Consider the following 22,212-nt stretch of genomic DNA (forward strand, 5'->3'; position numbering starts at 1 on the left):
GCATGCAAAAAACTTACCATTGCGGTCTATGGCAAATGGGGTTCCCCCAGTCACAATTTCATAGTTACAGATCTGACTGTACTGCGGTGAACAGTCCTGGTCCCAAGCCTCCACCTGAAATTAAGTTCAGACAAACGGTCCTTTAACATGTAATATCTCAAATAAGAGACATAAAAAAATAATAATGGAGGAAGTTTTAAAACATTTTAGCTAAAGGCTAGTGTTCTCACTAGAGATGCACCAAGAAAAAAAAAAAAAAAAAACAGGATCTGATTTATTCACTACCCCCTTCACACCATATAAAAGAATGACCAAGAAAAAAAGAACTGACATTGCTTGGTGATTCAGTTTAACGACCCCACAATCAATATCTGAATAAATACCTGCAGGATGCTGTCATAGATCTTGCCTTCAGTCACTGACGCCTTGTAAAGAGACTCTCTAAACACGGGGCTGAACTCGTTGACATCATCCACCTGAATGTGGACCACAGCCCTGAATTCAGGAAGACAAGATGAAAGAAGGGAGCCCATTGTAAAATATGGACATAAAAAAAAGCATGGATGTTTGATTTAAAAAAAAAAAAAAAAAAAAGGCAAAAAGGAGTGCAATGATAAAAGAAAAATAGGTATGGAAAAAGAGATGACAGAAAGAAAATTTGAGTCATGAGTGGGGACTGAAATGCCCCAAAGTTTAATTTGTCGTCAGACTCACGAGCATGAGAGTGTGCAGTCTTCAGGGTCTCACAAGCGGCAATGTCAACGCATTTGTTTGAGAAGAAAATGACAGCGTGCCAGCTCAATGTTGCCACATCTTTTGATGGGATGTGAGAATGTGTATTGGATCTCTGGATAAAGTTTATGTGTCATTGGTCTGCTTATTAAACTATATATAGATATGTATGTATCATATTTGCATCTAAAAGCTAATTGCGCTTTGATTAACTGATGCAGAGCAACTATAAAATTCAGCTTTCAAGAGGATTAATGGACGACATGAACAAAAGAGTAAGAGGAAGCACAACGATTATGTAGATTACTGCGATCTTGCAGGAGTGTTCCCGGAGTAGACACTGAGACAAACCGACAATGAAAACAGGAACAAAAGCCAATTTCACAAGAGGGCGATAAAAGGACAAAACGAGAGGGCAAGGCCAAAGTCTGAAAGCTGAATATGAAGGATTTAATAGGCAGCTTGGCATAGCTGCAGGCTAGAGAAATGATTCTATACAGTAAATTAAATTAGAGATTTTGCTTTCACCATTAATGATTTGACCATGGCACTGAAAAACCTAGTATTTAAGAAACATATTTTTTCTTTCAAAACAAGACCTTAAGTAAAGTTATTCTCAAAGTACAGAATCCAATCTGGATCCGGATTGAACAGCAGGTGAATCCAGATCCGGACCCCAGCCCACATTTTCAGGTAAAGAAAATGTGTATTTTATGAGTCATATTTTATTGACTCATAAAATATGGTAATGTAAACAAAGTTAAGTTAAAATAAATGTCATATTTCTGTCGTATAATATGTAGGCAAATATAACAAAGAGGATTTGCTCTTCACAAGCTTAAGAGCTCCTGATAAAGAATGTTCTTTATCATTTATTGTATAGCAACGTTTTTGTTAGTCACAAGAATGTGCAGCTCAGTGTGTTTTCTAGCACACACAAGGAAATCTCAACTAAAACTAATACATTTGGCCATTTTACTGGTGTTTCTGCACTAATGTCTGCAAATGAACCAACATTAGATGCAGTTTTCTTCAGCAGCAGTCGTCACCATCAACATTTTACTGTGCATCTAAGAAGGCACATCTGGCCAGTTAATGCCATTAGCCTAATGAGGAGTATTTAAGGTGTTGTGCTCTGTAGCGTGACACAAAGCAAAGCCACACACACAAGCAGACATACGTGCGCTCTTTAATTTGAATTTCTCCTGAGAAAGACCATCACGCATCCTTCTCTCTTGTTGCTTTTTTCCCCCCCACTACAGAGCAGTAGTTTACTTTAGCATAATTCCAACTCTGACTCAAAGAGCAGAGAGTTTGATTTGATGTTGTCCGCACCACTTTGCCTGTCTGCCAGTCTAATTCCTGAGCTGCAAAAGCAAAGGCAGACAAATCTCATCGAAAGGCAATAAGCACAAAATATTCTTGCATAAACAAGTTTTAGATCCGTCTCCTGTACTAATTAAAATAGATAGTGATAGTTTATATGTAAAATATTGTAGCTATTGATATGGATTGTTTCTGTGAACTATTCCTCTTCGCTGATTAAGTTTTCTCCTGATTGACAGCTAACAACACACTAGAAATGTTCATACGTTCCCCTACTGCTTGCCAGTGTTGCATTATTTTGTATTATTTCAGCTTTTAATTTTGTGTTGTCTTATGTTCCTCTTCATAGAAGCTACATCTGTCCAGGCATTAATTGCGACTGCTGCCAACAACTTCATGTTCTCCTATGTCTCTCCTGGACAACGGCTGAGCTTTTGCTGCGACTAGCGTTATGTGCCGTCTACCAACCAGACTAGAAAACTGTCTCCGACTTGTCCGTTTAGCTTCGTTTCTGTTCTAGATAAACTTTTTCTCTGCCACAGAAAGTACTCCTCCTTTGTGTTTCTTTTCTCTTTTTTTCTTTTTTTCTGTCTCAAACACCCAGTCAGCCGTGGCAGGTCGCTGCTGGAGGCTCCTTGCTGTTGAAAGGGAGTTTTTTAAGGCCAACATCCAGAGTTACATAAAGATTTGTAACCCTGGCGCTGGACTTACTTGTGAGATTTTTTCCAGTTAGCTCCACCGGGGCCGGCGCCGCAGTCGTAAGCCTGGATGATGAAGGTGTATTCCTTCTGGCTCTCACAGTCCACATGACTGCTGGCTCTCAGGACTCCTTCTCCTGATGTGCGATTCAACACCACTGCCTCAAAAGGGGCATCCTGACCAAAGATCTTGAAGGAGCAAATCTCCCCTGGGAAGAAAAGAAAAAAAAAAAAAATGAATTCAACCTGGTGGCACAAAATGAACAAATTGAGCGATTGATGTGTTTTAGTGAATGATTCAAGGGTTTATGTCTGTTGCTGAGTCAGCTAAGGAAGTAATTTTAAAAAATAAAAAAGTATTTAAAAATGATTGTTCACCAGTAAAACCCTTCTGTCATGTTTGGAAAACAAAAAAATCTCACTCTGGCAGTGTCTTTTGTGTGTTTGCTGAAAATAAACCCTCCAAAGCCAAAGTCTGATCTTTGGCTGAAATTCTTTGGCAGAAGATAGAAGAAGAATTTTTATATAATTTTGTATAACATTGTATGTTTTGTCTTCCCCTCCACACACACGCACACACTCATTGCCCTCCCAGAGTAATATTATCAAACCCAGCAGTAGCTCTGAAACCACTCAGAGAATTCAAACATGTGGGTAATGAATCTGAACTAACAAGAAAACACAGCAGCTGGCTTTTTGCTTTGTTCTTACAGTGCAGCTATTATTTCAAATTTCAGCCTCTGTTTCATTTCTCTGCACAGAAACTTTGTCAGCTCCTGGTGAGCTGTGTGGAGAATTATATTGCTTCGGATTTTTCTTCGTGAGCACCAGCTGACTCCACCGAGTGAAGGTATATCTCTCACGTGGCTTTAGAAGTTCATTTCATGCACAGGTTTTTGACTCTTTGATATCGAGAAGCGCTTTGGAAAAGAAACTAAAAGAACGTTTCAGCGGTAGAGGATGCGCGTCTAAACGTCCAAATCCCTTTCCAAACTTTCCGCCAGTCACGTTTTGAGATCTTAGCCTTTTCACGAGCTGACTCAATTGTTTGAATCCAGTTTTTCTGAAAAAAATAATGGTCCTGTCGGCAACACAGGGCTTCGAGGCGACATGTATTTTCACACTTAAAGTCTGTGCAAAGTAGGCAAAGCAATTGCAGAGATGCAGTTCAACACAGACGTATGGAAAATACATTCTCAGCTATAAAAAGCAGGAAGGAAAGAATAGCCCTTGAACCCACTTCCACTTGCAAGTCTTACATAAGTGGAAAAAAAATCCCCAATAATATGAATTTAATATAGTGGTGCTACCTTTACGCATAAACCTTGACATTCTGGTGCAAAGGGGGGGAAAAGATGTTTCTACTTAACACTTTGAGGATGAATGCAAATCCATTTTCTGCTCCATCTGTTGCAGGAAATGCATTTCCTTGGATTGCTTTTTATATGAGAACATGACAGAAGTGTGGAGCGGAGGAAAGGAAATGAGGACAAATTTGATGGCCCCAATGTATATGTAAATTGTTGTGGCAGATATTTTTGCCAACTAATGCATACTTTACACACTTGCCGTTTTACTTTGCCTTACCAGACGGAACAAAGAATTTTCTCACCGCTGTGAAGCATCAGAGAAAAAAAAAGAAAACAAAAAAGTCCATTTCAATTATTGCCTCCTTTGCAGCATCTTTTGCTAAATTATTGGTACCCCTGAAACTTTTTCAACATCCCATCATGTTGTAGCTACAAGCTTTGACTGGATCATTCTAAAATAATAATAATAATAATAATAATATCAATCGCATAAAACCCCAATGAAATGCACTGAAGTCTGTAGCTGCAACATTACTGACTATTAAAGACGTTCAAGTGGGTTCAATACTTTATCAGAGCACTGCATGTCAGATAGAAAAAGATGCAATGTTTTCCAGTAAATACATATCGAAATATATATATATATATATATATATATATATATATATATATATATTGTTTTTGTTTTTTTTTTTCAGTAAGAACTTGACCCCTGACCATGCAATACTAATGTAGAACAGGAAATAAGTCAGCTGAAATGAATTCAATAGCAACAATCATCCAAAATAGATGGCGCTCCACAGGAAGCCCGAGTCCAATAAACTCCATCCACAGAAATGTCAAGCTGTCAGGAAATATGCATCTCATGAAATGTAAAATTGCTAATATAATGGAAGCGGACAGGATGAGCACGATTAATGAGAAAATGATTCTCCATGAGCGAACGTGTTGTCACAAGCAGCCAAAACTAATTTGTGTATTCCCTGTGTACAAAGGACTTGACAGAGCATTTAATTCCTTCCAATTTTATTTCAATTTGTCGAGTTTACCAGTTGCTCACACTTTGTCTTGAATCGCACCGAGTGATACATCAAACTCATCTGCATGTAGGTGAAACAAAGAAGGACTTTCCAATAAAACCGAGGGCCACACTTTTATTTCTTGAAGGCGTAGGGCGCGCGCCGAATTAGAAGGTGAAGACAAACTCTTGACAGCTAATGTATACACACAGGCGTATAAGTCTTAATTAAGTGTGATAAATTGAAGCGTGGAGAGAACAGGTTGGGAAGCTTCCCTTTTAATTCGAGAGTTTTGGAGAATTTAAAGTCCTTGCACCACAGCAACTGCACATCATTAGGAAAGAAAATGCATTACAAGCTGCTCTTCAATACTAGAACCCGAGGTTAAAGAAGAGCAGACAAACAGGATCTGTTTATTTCTTAGTATCTGCAAACACAATTGTGAAAACAATAAGAAGCGATCTCCGGAGTGAGCTTAAAGCACAAGCTCCCAGACAGACCTCAAAATAGAAACAGAAAATTTAAATCTCTTCTTAATCAAAACAGTGCTGACGATCCATCTGGTGTTTTTGTTCCTGAGTGGAGAGAAGGAGATGCAAGAAGCTCCCATCTCACGGTGGGTTCTGTGTGTTTGTGTTGGAGGCTGCGAACGTGGTGGGAGGGAGCGGTAAACCTTGATTAAAGGAACTTTCAAAGCATGCAGAGTATCAGTGGGCCTTAAGCCTCCCGTCCCTCACGCTCCCTCATTGCCCAGCTCACTGTCGTCATTACTGCTCCACTTTAATTAAAGACCGGAATGAACTGCACTTCTTTACTGAATCATTAACCACCGTAATACTTCGGCATCCACACAGCAATACAGGCCGTCTCTGTGTGTAACGGGTTTCTGCAGACTGACCTAAAAATGCAATGGAGGGTATATTTAAAAAAAGAAAAAAACTCAGCAGTGTTTTGTTTAGGATCTTTGTAACGTACTATGACAAGCCCCATTCGGCCTGCCAAACTTTCTTCTTTAAAATATCAGTGTAAAGAGAATTAAATTCATATGCATGCCACACTTTTCACATTTTTGAAAATAAAGTACCATTTTTCTTCAATATCTCATTATTGTACGGCGCCCCCTAGGGAACATCGAGGATTTTTGTTCAGTTTATGCGGCATAATTGAATACTGTAAACCTTTCTACTGGTCGCAGTCATACTTTCTGCTATACTCTAAGGTTTTCGTGAAGTTTGTTTTTCATGTGTATGTCATTGTGAAATATCTTTAGTTTTATCTTTTACTTTAGGATAAAAATGCACCACAAACCGATGATTTAAGCAGAAACTTAAGAAGGAAAAAGAAAAAAATACATCCAAATATTTGGACTATTTCTGAGTCATCACAAGGTAATAAGTCATCTGACAGTTTTGATTGTGTCTCTTTTATTTTGGTGGTCTGAATGGTTTAAATGCCCGTTTCCATCTCAGCCTGACACAAACGGACATAAACATGCAGTGAATAAATCAATTTTCAATCAGTTTTTTTGCACCAAAGAGCTAAGAATAAACATGTTTTCACTGAGGCTCTTTAAATGAGCATAGATTTGAAATTTTAAATTAACATTTGTGACTGTATACAAAACAGACAAGCAAATATTGCAGTAAGCACATTGCGAGGGAACTCAAAAGAAAAGGTTTCCCCCCCATGTTTCATCGGGGGCTCCGTGCTATTGCACTATTTTGTGTTGGTGTGTCATTTTAATAATAATAGTGTAAAATACATGGCAGTCTTTGATTTTATTAAGACTCTATGCAGATGAAAGAGCACTCTGAGTAACCCTTTTATTCAAAACGTAGAAAAATACCAGTAAGCCACTAAGTAGACCTGAAAACAAGTCGAAAGGAGCTGCTCTTCGGCTACTTCGAGCAATGAAAATGCAAATGGGAGGAGGAGGATAAAAACAAATTAGGGTTCATGGCCTTTCAATGAGCTTTTCCTCTGCTGGCTGTAATTTGATTTTATCTTCTCTATCTCTAAGGTGTATAATGAGGACACAATGAGGACAAAGACTGGCGTGCAGTTAACTGCCGTCATAGGTCTGGATATCGTTTCTCGACGAGAGATAATGAAAGTGTCGACTTTGGTAGATGTCAGCCGTGAATGTTGGCTCGAAATTTCTAAATCCTTTTCCTAAAACATATTCTTGCAAAATGCGGCCGAGACATTCTGTTTTAATGGCATCAATTTGAAAGGCATCAGGCCGGTTTAAATGTCGTTTCTTTGATTTGTTTTGATTGACTACGCAGGAAGCTTTCATCTTTCCATGTGTTTTTATGATCAAGCTAACGTTTAATTAGCTCCTTTGTTGTTTTTGCTCATTTTAAAGTTCCTCAATAACACAAAAGACACACCAATTAATTCAATTCCATCCAAAAACACTTCATTAATCCCAAAGGGATTACAAACTTGCACGATATTCAATTTGTGAACATCAGTCATGTTAATGTTCAGGCACCTTAGAAGAGCTCGTATTGGCTGATTGCAGGGTGAAGGTTTGAGAAGTCCAAGTATTTATAAAGCTTTGAACTTTGAATCACCCGAGGCCCGAAACCATCACAAAGGATTTCAGGCTTAGTGAGGTTTAACCTGGGGTTTGCAGGGACATGAATGCAGCTTAACGCCTTACAGGGCTAGATTGCCATGGTTACTTACTTTTGGACACCTAACTTACTCCAGACCCAGGTTTTATTTGAGATGAGCCACATTTGAAAATCCAAGGCATGGCCAAGTAACTCTGTTGAAAAATAATAATAATAAAAATAAAAAATAAAAATCCGATAATTCCTACTTATTGAAAAGAAAGATAAAGGTACCAAAAGAATTGTAAACATTTTTTTCCTTGGCTGATATTAGAAGCTAATCTTTCAACAGCACTTTTTTTAAATTTATTTTAACTTACCCATCCAAAGACATCTTGAAATGTCTCGTTTCATCTTTGTTTTAGAATAATGAAGTTTTACAGTGACTGCTTTCAAAAACATACAATATTCCATCACCTTTGTTCCTAATATAAATAATTCCTGATTTTTTTCTTTTTTTTTACTCAGTGCAGCCATTGTAGCTAACCATTGTAGTTTAAAATAAAATAGAATCTGAAGCAATTCATCAGAGGCTCTTTAAGATAGCAGGCCGCTGTAACTTGCACTTGGGAGGACTGTCACCACGTCTTTGTTTGACCTCAGACTGAAAAACTCGCAGCTCACGCGAGAGAAAAGAACGCAGATCAAACACACTAAAGCAAGATTGCATTCAATCCGTCTTTTCAGCCAGGACTGCCGTTGTCTTTTAGCCAACACACACACACACAAAAAGGAATGGGGCATATCAATTATTCAATGCTAGGGGCTTTGGTGGTCTGGGATAAAAATTAATGTTAACAGCAGCCTCTGAGACAGAGATTGTAATTCATCAGATGAACTCTTCTGCTTATTTTCCGTCAGTGTTACAAATTAGCAAAGAGATGGAGTGTGACTGCTGAGGCTGCCGTCAGGCTGCCGGTCGTGTTACCATAAACAAAATGGTTTATGTTGGTTTAAATGTGAAGAAATGTAGCTGTCTAGTCCTGTCGTATCCATGAGATGTATAGCCTTATTTCATGTAGGACGACAATTGTCAAATTTACAAAGCGCTGTTGTACATTGATGTGTTAATTTTGCTACAACAAGTGACATGTACATGCACAGAAAATTTAGGAAGTGAACATAAAAATGCATTGGGTCTAAATATGACAGAAAAGACAGTTTACAACGTACCACCACTCCTCCGTCAAACATCAAGTCTGCGTCTAAAGTTAAAGTTCTTTGAAATTACTTTGCTAAAATTCACACCATCAGACGAAAGGCTTAAAACGCAGATCATACATGGATCACAACTCTGATGGATGCATCTCTATTTTCAATAACTGGTTTACAGCAATTCTTTTGTTTCGTCACAAATGTATTATAAAAACTAAATTACATGACAAAAGAAACTAAGCATGAAAAATGTAAAAAAAAAAAAAAAAAAGCATGCAGAAGGTGCTCAGCAGCAAGGCAGTGTGACTTAAAGTTGACTAAAGCGCCGATATTATTTAAGCCCCAAAGAAACTCATTCTGTGAGAAGATCTGAAAAAAGGTAAATAAGGAACATAACACTAGTGGATTTAAGACTGAAGAGGAGACTTAAAAATTTAAAATAAAATGAAACTGTAGAAGAAAAAAGTGTTAGATGGGATGAGGAGATGGATTTATCAGAGAAGCCTATTTGTGTGCAAGATAACTAATGCAGCTAAAAATAGCACCATGAGCCTCTTGAGTATATTAACGCGCTTCTCCTTCTGCTCCTCACCTTCTCCTCCCAAAGCCACCTCTCCCTTCCTACACAGCAGGTTTCGCAGCAGTAAGCAATTATTTAGCCCTTAACACGAGCACTCAGATTCAGCACACAGCCTTGCCCTTCCTTTACTCCCCGACACACCTCACGCGCTCATCTGGTCGCCCTGTTCTACACCTTCCTCCTTCTCCTCCTGCGCTCCTCTCACACAGATGCTGTTCTCGAGAGCTCAGCGGGTCACCGGGTGACAGCCGAGTGACTTCCTGCACGGAGAAAGTTCACAGCTTTGACGTGGCACGCTTACTCAAGATACTACGCTCAATGTACTGCGACAAACAAACAACGTTCAAAAAACAAGTAATGTAAAAACAGGCTGCAGTGATACTAAAAGTGTTCTGAAGTGCTTCGCCTGCCATTATACTATGAACAAAAGCCAGTGTATGAGACTTCCTGAGAATTTGCAAACAATGCATCAGCTGAGTTTTAAGGCTTTTGCCAAATTCTGACAAAATCTTCAACAATTGTTTCACTTTAAGTTGGATAAAATAGAAGAATCTAATATTAGTTAGTTGTTTTCTGTCCCATTTCCTGCTTTATAGATCGGCTTTCATCGTGACCCCTACTGCCTCTTTTCTATATATGGATCCACTAGATCACACATGACCTGATGTGCAGACATGAGAGTCAGAATCCCCAAAAAATGTTTTGCACCAGTGTTACTGTCCTAAGTAAAACCTACTAAAGAAAAACACAAAAAATCATGATATTGTCAAAAATACTCGGTCACTTGATTTTACACACACAAAAATATTAATTGCATCCCATCTGTCATGCAAAGCTGATATTATAGAGCTGGCACAACCTAGTTCAACATCCTCCCTCAATCTTCTAGGAATGACTTCCAGCAGAGCATCTGAAAGGCCAGACCCTGATGTTGGACAAGGCGGCCATGTTCCAACTCTCCACTCTAATTGATTTCAAATGTGTTCTGAGGTTGAGATCAGGTCTCTGTGGAGATCAGCCAACATCCTCTAAAGTAAACCTGCTGTTTTATGTCTTTTTGGATTTTGCTTGTTACAGTGGTGCCAGTCTTATTGAAACCGAAGGGGCCATTCTTTAAACTGTTCGCACAGATTCAGGAACGCAAACTTGTCAAACTGTTGCATCACGAGTTAATTTCACTATGTTCCACAACACATAATCTCCTGTGCAGCAAAACTCACATTTAACACAATGCTATCAAGCTGGTTACACTCTCCTGATGTAAAATAACCCAGACTAGTCTACTGAGTTACCAGAGAAAAAGTTGATTCAACTCCAGAGTCCAGTGGTGGTTTGCTTTAAACTTCTGCATTCAGTGCTTTGCAGGTTTAGATGCAGCTGCTTGGCAATGGAAACACATAAGTTAAAGTCAGTAAAAGTTTGTAGCTACTAACTTTGGAGAAAATTGATGCTTTCTGACTATCCACTGGCCCCGTTCAGTGATCCTTCATGTACATTTTGACGGCAGAATTGCTGTTACTCACAGTTGCTTCCAATACATTACGATACCATTCACAGTTTCACAACCCAACTTGTTCCACGGGTGGCATACTACCTGAAATTACTTGAGCTCCTGGGAGTAACCTATTCTTTCAGAAGTGTTTGCAGAAGCAGTTTGTGTGCTTAAGTACTTAAAATTATACCCCTGTGGCCAAGATGGGGGATAGTTAGTTAATGCACATTCACTCGCAGCTAAAAATGTAGAGTTTTTCCTCGAGACGTAAAAAGTGCTTCCCAAAGTCTCAGACTATTTGTGTTCATTGTTATAAACAAAACCGGGTTCAGATCTTTAATCTTTCCTCCGATTTCTGTGTTTTAGCCACACTGACAGAGGCGAGTGACAGAATACAACTGGACTCTTGTTCTCGTCTCCATATTTGATGCAGCTGTAAAGAGTTGAAGTCGTAAGACATTTGGTGCGAGTCGCACCAAATAATCCCTCAGAACAGTGATGGACGGTCGTTAGCTTTTGAAATCCTGGCGATTACAATACCAGCCGCAAAATCGTAGCAGGTCTGAAAGACAACATCCTGGCAGTGGGAGCAGATTGGTGATGAGTTGTAACACACCTTCAGGTGAGCTTAAGCCACCTGTTATGTTTGCTTGTCACAAAAAAACAAGAATGTCTGTTTATTTAATTATATAAAATTGTCAGAAAGCAATTTTCTATCCAGCAACATGGAATTGACTGACCTACCATTTATAATGTAATGGTTTTACTTGACATTTTGCTTCATCTGTAGAGTGATGTTGATAGATGAACATAAACTTCTCCTCTGTTCAGGCTCAAATTAAATATATCAAATTCTTCTCTGCAGCTCCTCCAACAGGCTCTCAAGAGTAAACTCACAATACACAGCCTGCACATGCTCCCGCATGTTTATTTTACCAAATGGGTATCAATCTCTTCGTGCTGCTGGCTTATTATCCACTGTGACATTAGGGCCTCGGGCTGTAGTCTCCAGACATTGTGGAAACAACATATATCCCTGCCTTTCTGTCCACAGACTGATAATTCATCCTTTTACTTCCAGGATGATGAAAATAAATTTGCATGTTATCCAGCTACTTCAACTTCTACCCTATAAAATGCAACAAATTAGAAACATGTTTTCTGTACTGCGATGAGCAGGACCTGACCCACGTGCCGAAATCATTCAGAATCAAAGATTGCACCGGTGAGTGGTCTATTTACAACATGAGAATATACAATGGATGATGCAGGTTTTCCTCTCAAGGAGGAGACGAGAAGGAAAGAACAGCTCATTTTCTTAGTGTAGTGACTCTGGTGGTGGGTTTTACTCTGAGGCTTGGGGGGCATAGTTAAATGACCCACGTGGTGGGAGCTTGTGTGAGATTTCTGGGTGGGGCAGAACAGGGAGCTGGAGAGCAGGCAGCCAGGCGGGCAACAACAGAGATAAATGGAGCTGCGCAAGACGACTGCAGAGCAGGAGAGTTTTTCCAGGGAGAAGATCTGTCAGGGACGTAATGGCTCGAATGATTTTGCATTTGGTAGCAATCCAGCAATAGCTTGAACCACGTTGGTTGATCGTCAGGCAAAGAATGGCGGGAACAGCAGCTTCTTTGCAGTGAGGTGTGAGAGCTGCAGATTGCTGACCAAGCTCACCAGTGGAGATCTGCTCAGCAGGGAAGAGCCTCACACACACACACGCACGCACACACACACACACACACGCACAAGAAAAACATGAAATATTCATGGAAAAACTGACGTGATGTCTCTCTCTGTCATCACAGAGGATATTGGTGCTGTCTGTTATGTTTTCTGCAGACTATTTTATCTGACATGCACAGGCAGCATTTGAAAATATGTGAAATGAAACATTTCAATTTATTATGCTGATTAAACCTTTTAGGAAAGAAAAAAAATTGGTATTACTTTATTTGATGGAGATCAAAGACTGGCATGACACTGATATAAACATCTTTTCATGAAGATGAAGGAGTCTTTATGAATGTCTGACTGTTGTCATGAAGTGTCATTCAGTAAATAATGACACTTTCAATGCAAAGTTGCATTAAAAGTCCATCAAAAGTGCCAATTTTGCATTATTTTGCAAGTAATGACACCTTAATTGTCACGTTTTAACCTGAATAAATGGGTCAATTCGTCCCACAACACAACAGGAGGGTTAAAAGTGTGTGAGCACAATGACTTTAAAGACTAAATAAAATACCAAACTAACATCTGTAATGATGCAAACACAACCATTTTGTTATGGTGAAAAAACAAATAAGCGAAAGACAAAACTGTTAATTTACCAGCTTTAATCTAAAGGCTGACTGGATCTCACTGTTGGGGAGAAAATGGCAGCCATTCGGGAAAATATCCTACATGTCTGAGTGGAGTGACTTTTAAACTGCACTGAAAAAGGGACTTGGAATTTGGATATTTTTTCTAGATGTCTTCTATCCATCTTCTTGTGGAGGTATTTTCTACATGTTTGACCAAAGCAAGGCCTCTGGGAATAAGTGGGATTTTTAATTTCTTAAACAACCAGTTGGAAATATCTAAAAAGGTGATTACACGGTAAATCAGCACTTATCACAGCAGTGTGTGTTTTGATGAAACTGATCTTATTCAGACTCGGCCTTTTAGATCGCCATCGCTAATTGTAGCAGATATGGAACAAAAGCAGAGTGTGACCGAAGGCGCTTTAGATTGGTCTTATCATCTAGGTAAAAAATATTAATCTGTTTAATAATTCTGAGAGATAAGTGTAAATATGCAGGGTATATGACAATGAAAAGCAGATCTATTCTTTTAACTATAATGGTTTATGTCATCTTTGGATAAATGACCTGTTTCCACATAGAAAAGTTGTATTTCTCAGTAGTATTTTTCATCTCTTCCACATATGTCAAACATTTTTTACTGGACCACTGGCTGCCATAGCTCTAAAACAAATCACACACTTTCAGCCTCCAAAAGCCTCCGACCTGTAAATGTCACTTTTTCTCCAACCGCGACCTCCGTCAAGTTAGTGGCGTACAGAAAAGAGGAGGACATGGCCTAGTGGTCTGCAGAATACCTACAGTCTGACAGATGAATGCACACGTTAGGTTTTCCGTCACATGCTTCACATCGCAACAAAAACACTGCTTAAAAAAAAAAAAGCTAAAATCTAAACAACTAAATGTCCATTTAGGCACAACAACCAAAATAGCTGGATAATCTTCTGCCAGTAAATGTGCGAATTATTGCTTCACACCTTCAGCTGCCACTTAAATGACACTTTCCACTTACTTGTTGATATTGTGTATACAATTCCAGAAACATTACTGACTGCCCTCATCCACCACTGCTGACAGGCGGAATAAAAAGTTTCACATCAAACTACACTGAATTATGTTCTGCCTCCTGGTAACTCAAGGTTAAATGCTCCCCTGCCACCCAGTCCTCATATTTCCAGCTGTGAAAGTGAAGCTTCAACAGGAAAAAAAATCTGCTGGGAAGTCAAAATATGGACAGATACTGCATGAAAGGTCTGGATCAAATTGTCTGAAAATTTTCCTGTGGATCTCAGCTTAATGTGTGAAAAATAGCTTGATATGAAAGTCAGTGGGGAAAAGTGCTGGTTTCACCTGATCATACAGCATGACAGCAAAATAGCTTCTATTTAGTAAGTTGCTCTACTAAATTGACAATCGCAATGTTTAAGTGACAGCAAAAATAATAATACTAATACAAAAAAAAAAGAAGCACTTAAAACCAGTCATATTCTGACAGGTGATCTTAACTTAGTAGAAGTCCAAGCATAAAAACAATCAGGATTCAGTCTAAGTTACCTGCGCTGTAAATGCATGGAGGAAAACCACTTTGCACATAAAAGCAGCTTCATAGAAGCATCACTTGCAGTTTTAGGTACTTTGTAAAAAGCACTTTAGACTGGTTCATGCAGTTTTTCCAACAAAAAGCATTTCAGCCTCCTTCTACCAAGTGAAAATGTGCAGAATGCCCAGCATCAGAGCTGTATGTGCATCTACACTACAGAAAATGTTAACGAGAGGAAGATCAAATGGAGCGGCTCGCACACTGCATCTCCTACCTGCAAAGGTGGATGATGCCCTAGATACGTATAACCAAAAAGTGAAGCATACAAAGTGACTCTTTAAGCAAGCAGATAGTAAGTCCTTATCCTTGTGTGACTAAGATATTGGTGAGCAATTAATTTCCTTTTGTATATTTGGAAAAGCCCATTATTAATAACTCTTTCAGCTGCAGTTTGAAATCAGGATCCGCCTGACTTGCTTGATACGACATTCATCAACTATCAGACGCAGTTAGGTCCCGACTTTATGCAGGTAAAATAAGCCTGTGGGGTTCAGAGCAGGCCGTCTAGAAATAAAATGTAGTTTTCAGTTTTCCTTCGTCTTTGAGAAGAGTACTGAACACAAACCAGGTAACCTACAGCGGCTCTCAGAAACGCTCACACCTGTCACGCTTTTATTTTTTGATTTCTCTTTACATTTTGTCAACAGTTGCTGGTCATAGCACTACCACCGCCATGTTTCACTCAGGTGTGCTAAGCCACTGTTATGTTTTAATGGGTTATGTAGGTTTTTTTTTTTCCCCTCCCTAAATAATAAACACCTTCATTTAAAACCTGTACGTCATATTTACTTGTGTGGCTTTGACTAATATTTAAACTGGTTTGACGTTCTGAAACACACAAGTGTGACAAATATGCTAGAAAAAGTGAAATCGGGACGGGAGCAAACACTTTTCCACGCCACCATACACTGATTTTAACAAAATGCGGAAAAGTCCAAAGGACATGGATATTTTTGTTTGGCACTGTAGCTGTGGGTAGATTTATTCTTTGCAATAAAAACTTGACTTGTTACGCAAACAAGACAAGTTTGTTGCAAAGCCATAAACGGTCTGCGTCACACAAATCCCGGCACGTAGCGTTCTTATCCTGTTAAGCTTGCATTACTCTCTTTCACGTCTTTCTTTCAGAATGAAATGAATTGAAATGATGTTCAGATTAAGTGTTTGAGGTTAAACTTTCGCATGAGTTAAAGCAAGCACAACATATATGAAATGTGACAGGTGGAAATTGAGTTCCCCAGGAGAGCTTTTGCATACTAATGCAGAATTATTAAAATGACAGACGTCAGCTGTCTGATAGGCCAGCAGGGTGTTGGACCGCAGGCTCAGACTGCGTGCAGAATTCACCAGAATTTCTCCCAACATAAAGAGGAGTACATGTTTGATATTCTGTGGGAGTTAAGATAACCTAATTTGTCATCACTCATTGATCTCTGCATGCTAGTTATGTTCATCATAACAGACAGCAAGCAATAGCTCAAGCATGCGTCGCTGTCATGTTTGATCATTTGTCGACTCCTCGGCTAGAGTAAATTTAAAACCGTCTATTTGTTTTCGGGGGAACGGCTCTATTTATTTAAACAAATTTGCAAGCATAAATTTCAGTGAGAGACTGAGAAGCTGCAAAACCAACAGCATTTCTGAAGCACATCAAAACCCTCATATCTGTCTGAGACGCACATAAATACATAAATGCGCTTCATTTTCGTAGAGACGTACTGTCTTTAAAGAAAAAATAAAAATCTAACCTTTACTCCGGTGCAGTAAAAATAAAAAGAATGAAAGATTGTGTTGCTTGTTTTTTTTTTTTTTTTTACAATAAGCAATAAGGTTTCTTCTGTTGAAAATGAAAGTGACTGATTAATATTTAAAATCAAGGCAGCAGAGGGATATCATGCTCAGAATCAGAGTAAACAATTTTCTTTTTTTAACCAACATATTTTGTGTGTAACTAGAGCAATTTGTTTCTTTGCTGCAGTAGCACTTCATTGGTCATTTATTTTTTTCTGAAATAAACATCTTACAGAATCGGTTGTTCTTCTGCCTTAAAGAAAAAAGGAGAATTTTCCTTTACGCTTCGGTCGCTTGTTTGTTTGAAGCAGAAATGAGAGTTGGCTGAGTGAGTCGCATCCAGCAGGTAGACTGGGAGCTGCGGTGACCATCAAAGTCTTTGATAGTTTTTTTAAAAGTTGCACAACACTGTAAAAGGACCAAAAATGCACAATTATGTCCCATCCACAGATTAAGAAATTCTACAACATTCCACATTTTAAAGTGGATTCAGTTTTTGTTTTTTTTTTCCTGTTTTTGATCATGTGGAAAATTATGGGTCTTACTCAGCATGTTATCTCTCTGGTTTAGCCGATTGTCTACATGTTTCTTGCTTCAAAATCCAATATTGTCGTAACAAATGCATCTATTTGAAAATATAAAATGAACTTGAGTCAGTTCAGCATGAAGTCAGTGATTATGTAAAAATGAATGTTTGCATGCAAAGCCAGGCTGAGATAAACTTTGGCATTGTTAGAAATTTATTTTTGTACATTTTTTGACATGCTAATTAATGTGCAGTCTCTTCAATAAGTCAATAGAAAACATTTATTGTGAATAGATGAAGCAAAACACTTCCTGTCAGCTAAGTGTTTCAGCTAACAATATATAGGTCATTTACCACAATAAATGCTAATATATTAGCAAGATGCAGCATGCTAACAAAGATGTAGCATACTGCATCTTAGCTCATAATCTTGCCAAATCCCCATTTAAACATCGTCTTTAAGGTCAGTCCAGCAAATCCAGCGACTTCCTACCATGACAACTAATTCTCATCATGTTGAAATTGTTTTGTCTGCTATACCCAATACATGTGGAGTGTGAGTTGACTTAATTTATCATCACACAGGGACAGCAGCACTTTGCGATACAGTTAAATGACAGAAAAAGGTCAGCAAAAGGTCTTAGAAGGGCAGGAAGGGACTGGTGTTACAGCGTCTTCAATTATTTGTGCCCTGGGAGGTAGAAACCGGCTGATGAGAGAGATCTGCTTACTTACTCTCACCAGCACCCCCTCTTTTATCTAAGCATCATCCTCATTGTCACAATTAGCAGGGAATAGAGACAAAGAGGTACTCGGGGATGTAACACTGGATAAAAAAAATAAAAAAAAAACTCAGAAAGAATACTAATTACCTTACAGAAAATTTGAATTAGATGAGCAGCTGTCACCTTTTCAGAGCTCAAGGTCTATAACCTTAAGGACGAGACCAGCCGACTTTCAAAACGGACCAAAAATACCAGCAGAGGTTAACATGCAGTCAACTGAAACTAATTTGTGGTCAGAGTGAAGCACTAAAAGCCCCTTTTAAAGTGCTTAAATATTGACGTCTTTATCGCTCTTTCATGTGCTCAACGGGAAAAATAACAATCCTACGAAATGGCCTGTTGCACTCCACAGCCGGGCAGGGAAATTGAGTTTGCAGCAAGTGCCGAGACTGAAGATTGGGTGTTTGTTAGAACTTTGACTTGGTACCGTTCGGCACTTGACTGATGGCTCTGGCTGCCTTCATCCATTACTCTGTCACTCGACTGAAATTGCCCTTCAAATGTTCTGGCACTTCTGGAAAAACCGAACACTCCCTCTTTTTGTCTGTGGAGCAGAGAGAGCGCGTGGTGGCAGGGGAAGATGTAGAAACATCTTATTTCACTCGCACAGCTGTCAGATCATGTTGAGCCACTTCAGAGATGATCGAACCCCTCGGTGAAAACTAAATACCAAATTACGAGAGAGAAAAAAGTATATATCTGGTTCGATTGTTGTATTGGTACGAATAAAATTAAGAGACCACTTAAATGATTAGTTTGTCTTACTTTACTTTTTATAGGTATATGTTTGAGTAAAATGAACATTGCTTTTTTTTTTAAGATTTAGAATAAAGCAAAACAGATTTAAGTCCAGACAAGGTCACTCCAAAACACTAATTCTTAGTGGCACACCATTTTGTGTGCCTCAGATTATTGATATATTACCCAACTCAATTAGGTTTAAGCTTTAGATCACACACCAATGATCAGACATCATCCTTCAGAATAAATCAATAGATAAAAAAAATCAAACCAGGGACATATGGCTTCATTTAGCTTAGCGGGACTTTAGCTTAGTCTGAGTCATAACATAGGAGACATTTGAAAACGGCACTTCCCTACAAAAGAGTCAGAGTTCACAAGCATTAATGAAAATAATATTGTTTCAGGCAGATCAATAACTTGTAGCTTTACTATAAACTCTAAAATGCCAGTTAAATGTGCAGCTGCAGCTTAACTTTGAGACCAACAAATACAAATCACACCGCCATCAAAAACGTATAGAAATATTAAGGAGCGACGCATTTCAGGTTTCTGCATCGACTTGAAGAAGAATAGGCTGTGATGTCATGCCAGTTGTTATGTTAAAAGGACTCCATAAGCATTTTGGGAGGAGTGACTACTCTATAAAGCTTTGTTGGGCTTTATGGTGAGTAGAGTCTGGGATGGAAATGAGAGCCAATAAAAAAATAGGAGTCTAACTTTATTACAATGATAAAGATTCGGGGAGGGAAGTCGGAAGTTTTAAGGGTGAATGGGTCACAGATAATTAAGGATAAAGTCGTCTGAGCAACATTGATATGGTGCACAGGTCAAAAAGGCTCATAATCATTTTTCATGCTCAAATGGATGAGGCAAATGGACTGAGGAATATATGGAAATTGACGTCTAATTGACCTGTCAGCACGTCGAGGCTCTGAAGCCTCCGTCACACAGACAAAAGGGGAGAGAAAGGAGAATACAGAGATGATCTGGATTTGTTAGAGGAGCTCTTCACTGCACATTACGTTAGGCCAATTTAGCTCACATCAGGCCCAGGGTCACTGCCTGTCCTTGAGAAGCAGATGCATCTGTTATTTCAAAAATAAAAAAAAAAAAATAAGCAGCAACCCACTGTTTGTGTCCATCTACCAAAAACACAGATATAAAAAAAATAATGCTCAGAATGCAACGAGGAGCGGCTATTTTTTTTTTTAGCTAGCATTGTTAGTTTTATTTAGCAAAATGTACATGCATTTTAAATGTTTAAAATATAGACACAGCAAACCTGCATGAGGTGCTTTGCACAAAATATCCACAACCTTGGCTAATGGTAAGTTTAAGAAAAACACACACAAATAAAAAAAAGAAAGAAAGAAAGAAAATGGAAAAACCCATGGTGTCAAGACAAGAGAGAAAGAGCCAATGCAATTTCAAAAAATGGGGCAGTAGGCTAATAACAGAACAGATTGGGTCTTTCATAAAATCAATCATAGGCTAAGAGGTTGTCTGACGCCGAGAGCGATCGGACAAAACACTGACAACAGAGCTTCGGCCCGGCATTACTGGATGTGTAATTAGTCCTGGAGTCAAGACGGACCCAATTACCTAGAGGGAAGGTGACTCCCACTAAATAAAAGAATCAGGTTTAAATGTTTGCCAGTGGTTTTCATTTAAAAACTAATTCAAGTCTGCACATGTAGCCATTATTAGACAAAGATAAGATTAGATAACACTGAATAACGCAACAGTCAGCAATGGAGAGACTGGATGCAGCCGTTGATCAAAAGCAAAATTTGATTTAAAAATGGAAGGATGGAAAATAATTGTCTAAAATAACACACATACACTCATTTAAATCACTTAAATACATTCCTTAAGACTCTCTAAGCCTGACAAACAGCTCCAAAAGAGATGGGTATGCTAACAAACTGAGGAAAATGTGCAGGTCAAGCTAAAGTGACTGACGGAAATGACATAAAAATATGACAAAATGACTAATTCATGTTAAAATGGGGCATTCTCAATGTTAAATAAATACATTAATACCATTATCTAACATTATCAATCCACCTCTAGCTCTTAAACTTAAATCCAAACTTTGTACATAATTTTGAGTTGTTCTATAAATATCTGACCCAACTTTTAGAAGACCACTGAATTGAAAACGGTACAGAAAATAAGCCTGCTGCATAAAATGTAAGCTCTCTATATGGCAGGTGTGTGAAATCCAAACTATGCTTGCAGGAAGAGAAGGCAAACAAACAAAATAACAGTAAAACCTACTAAAAGTGTAGTAAAAAAAAAACAAACAATTTTTCTTAACAGCCATATATTAAACAATCTTAGCTTTGGTCCAGGATACAATGCGAGTAAGCATTAGACCGCTCACATAATAAATAACTTATCGTTATGCCATCATAAATTACACCTTCAGAAAATGCTTGTTATCGACACATTTCAAAACCAAGGTCAAAACAGAATCTAGTCTTCACAAAACATTCTTCTTAGTTTTCTGAGAACATGGTTCAGAAACATTAGACAACATAAACCAGTGGCAGGATGCAACTCAGGCTCAAGGTTACCAACCAGCACCGTCATATTCTAAGGAGGAAAAAAAAACATTTCAAAAGGCTACAGAGCTCTAAGCGAGCATAATTCACCCCAATAAATACTCGCATGTATTTACAACAACTTCTCAAATTGCCTATAGTTAAGTCATATCTTAAAAATCATCCAAAAACATTTTATTAGCTGCTGTGACATCATGACACAGGCGTTCTTCAAAGCTTGTAGAGGGAAATTGTGTTTGTATCATTTTCACAGGTGGCTCAACAATTGCTGCCGTTTAAGGTGGATGCTTTAATCAGCCAGTTAAAAACAAAGCAGCAGATGTAACATAAAGCACATTAAAGAGTAAAGATTTCAGTAGCTGCCTCAGAGGAACCACACACAGAGCCGCTCATCAGTAGCAAACAGCTACTAGTCTGACAAGATGAGGAAGTTTGGCTTTATTTCTGACAAAAATTTTCATTTCAAACATCAAAATAAATGTGTTTATTTTCTGCCTCAGTAAAAACCAACTACCATGCAGAGCTGTAAACTTGTGGTTTGAAATTGCGTAAAGAACGGACCTGCGTCGATCGGCTTTGGGAAACTTGTCTGACATGACACTGTATTCCTGTACATTTAATAAATAACTGGTGTCTTGTTTTTAATTGGCTGTATCCACAATATCTGGCCTCCCATTATTATATAGCTGTGGACTTGCTTATGTTGTCTTACAAGTAATGCTAATTAGCAGATGGCACCACGGACTCTACCTGTTTAGCAATCCACGACCCAGTGTGCATTTGGACAATTTTGTGGTCCGACTCCTCTTCAAGGATTTTCAAGCTCAAAATAATAACAAAGCAAGATGGAAATTGTTCAAAGACAAAAGGGAATCACTTTTATTCATTTATTTTTTTTACTACCTTTTATTATCCATTACAGGAGAAACTTTGAAACTGAACTTTTATCTTTTTAATCAAAGT

General features: G+C 38.5%; 1 protein-coding gene across 3 annotated transcripts in view; it reads right to left on the minus strand.

Moving 5' to 3' along the window:
* LOC106946942 (calsyntenin-2-like) overlaps positions 1 to 22,212 on the minus strand; it is a 132,125-nt gene that overhangs the window by 16,487 nt on the left and 93,426 nt on the right. For all 3 annotated transcript variants that reach the window (XM_015031645.1, XM_015031644.1, XM_015031642.1), the window contains exons 3-5: positions 2,770 to 2,965; positions 384 to 495; positions 18 to 114 (exon numbers count right to left, since the gene is read on the minus strand). In XM_015031645.1, the coding sequence (XP_014887131.1) occupies positions 18 to 114; positions 384 to 495; positions 2,770 to 2,965 (405 nt within the window). The remainder of the gene's footprint in view (positions 1 to 17; positions 115 to 383; positions 496 to 2,769; positions 2,966 to 22,212) is intronic.

This window comes from Poecilia latipinna, unplaced genomic scaffold (assembly GCF_001443285.1).
Source record: "Poecilia latipinna isolate Pla-1442-1.1 unplaced genomic scaffold, P_latipinna-1.0 Scaffold214, whole genome shotgun sequence".
In the NCBI taxonomy this organism is placed as follows: Eukaryota; Metazoa; Chordata; class Actinopteri; order Cyprinodontiformes; family Poeciliidae; genus Poecilia; species Poecilia latipinna.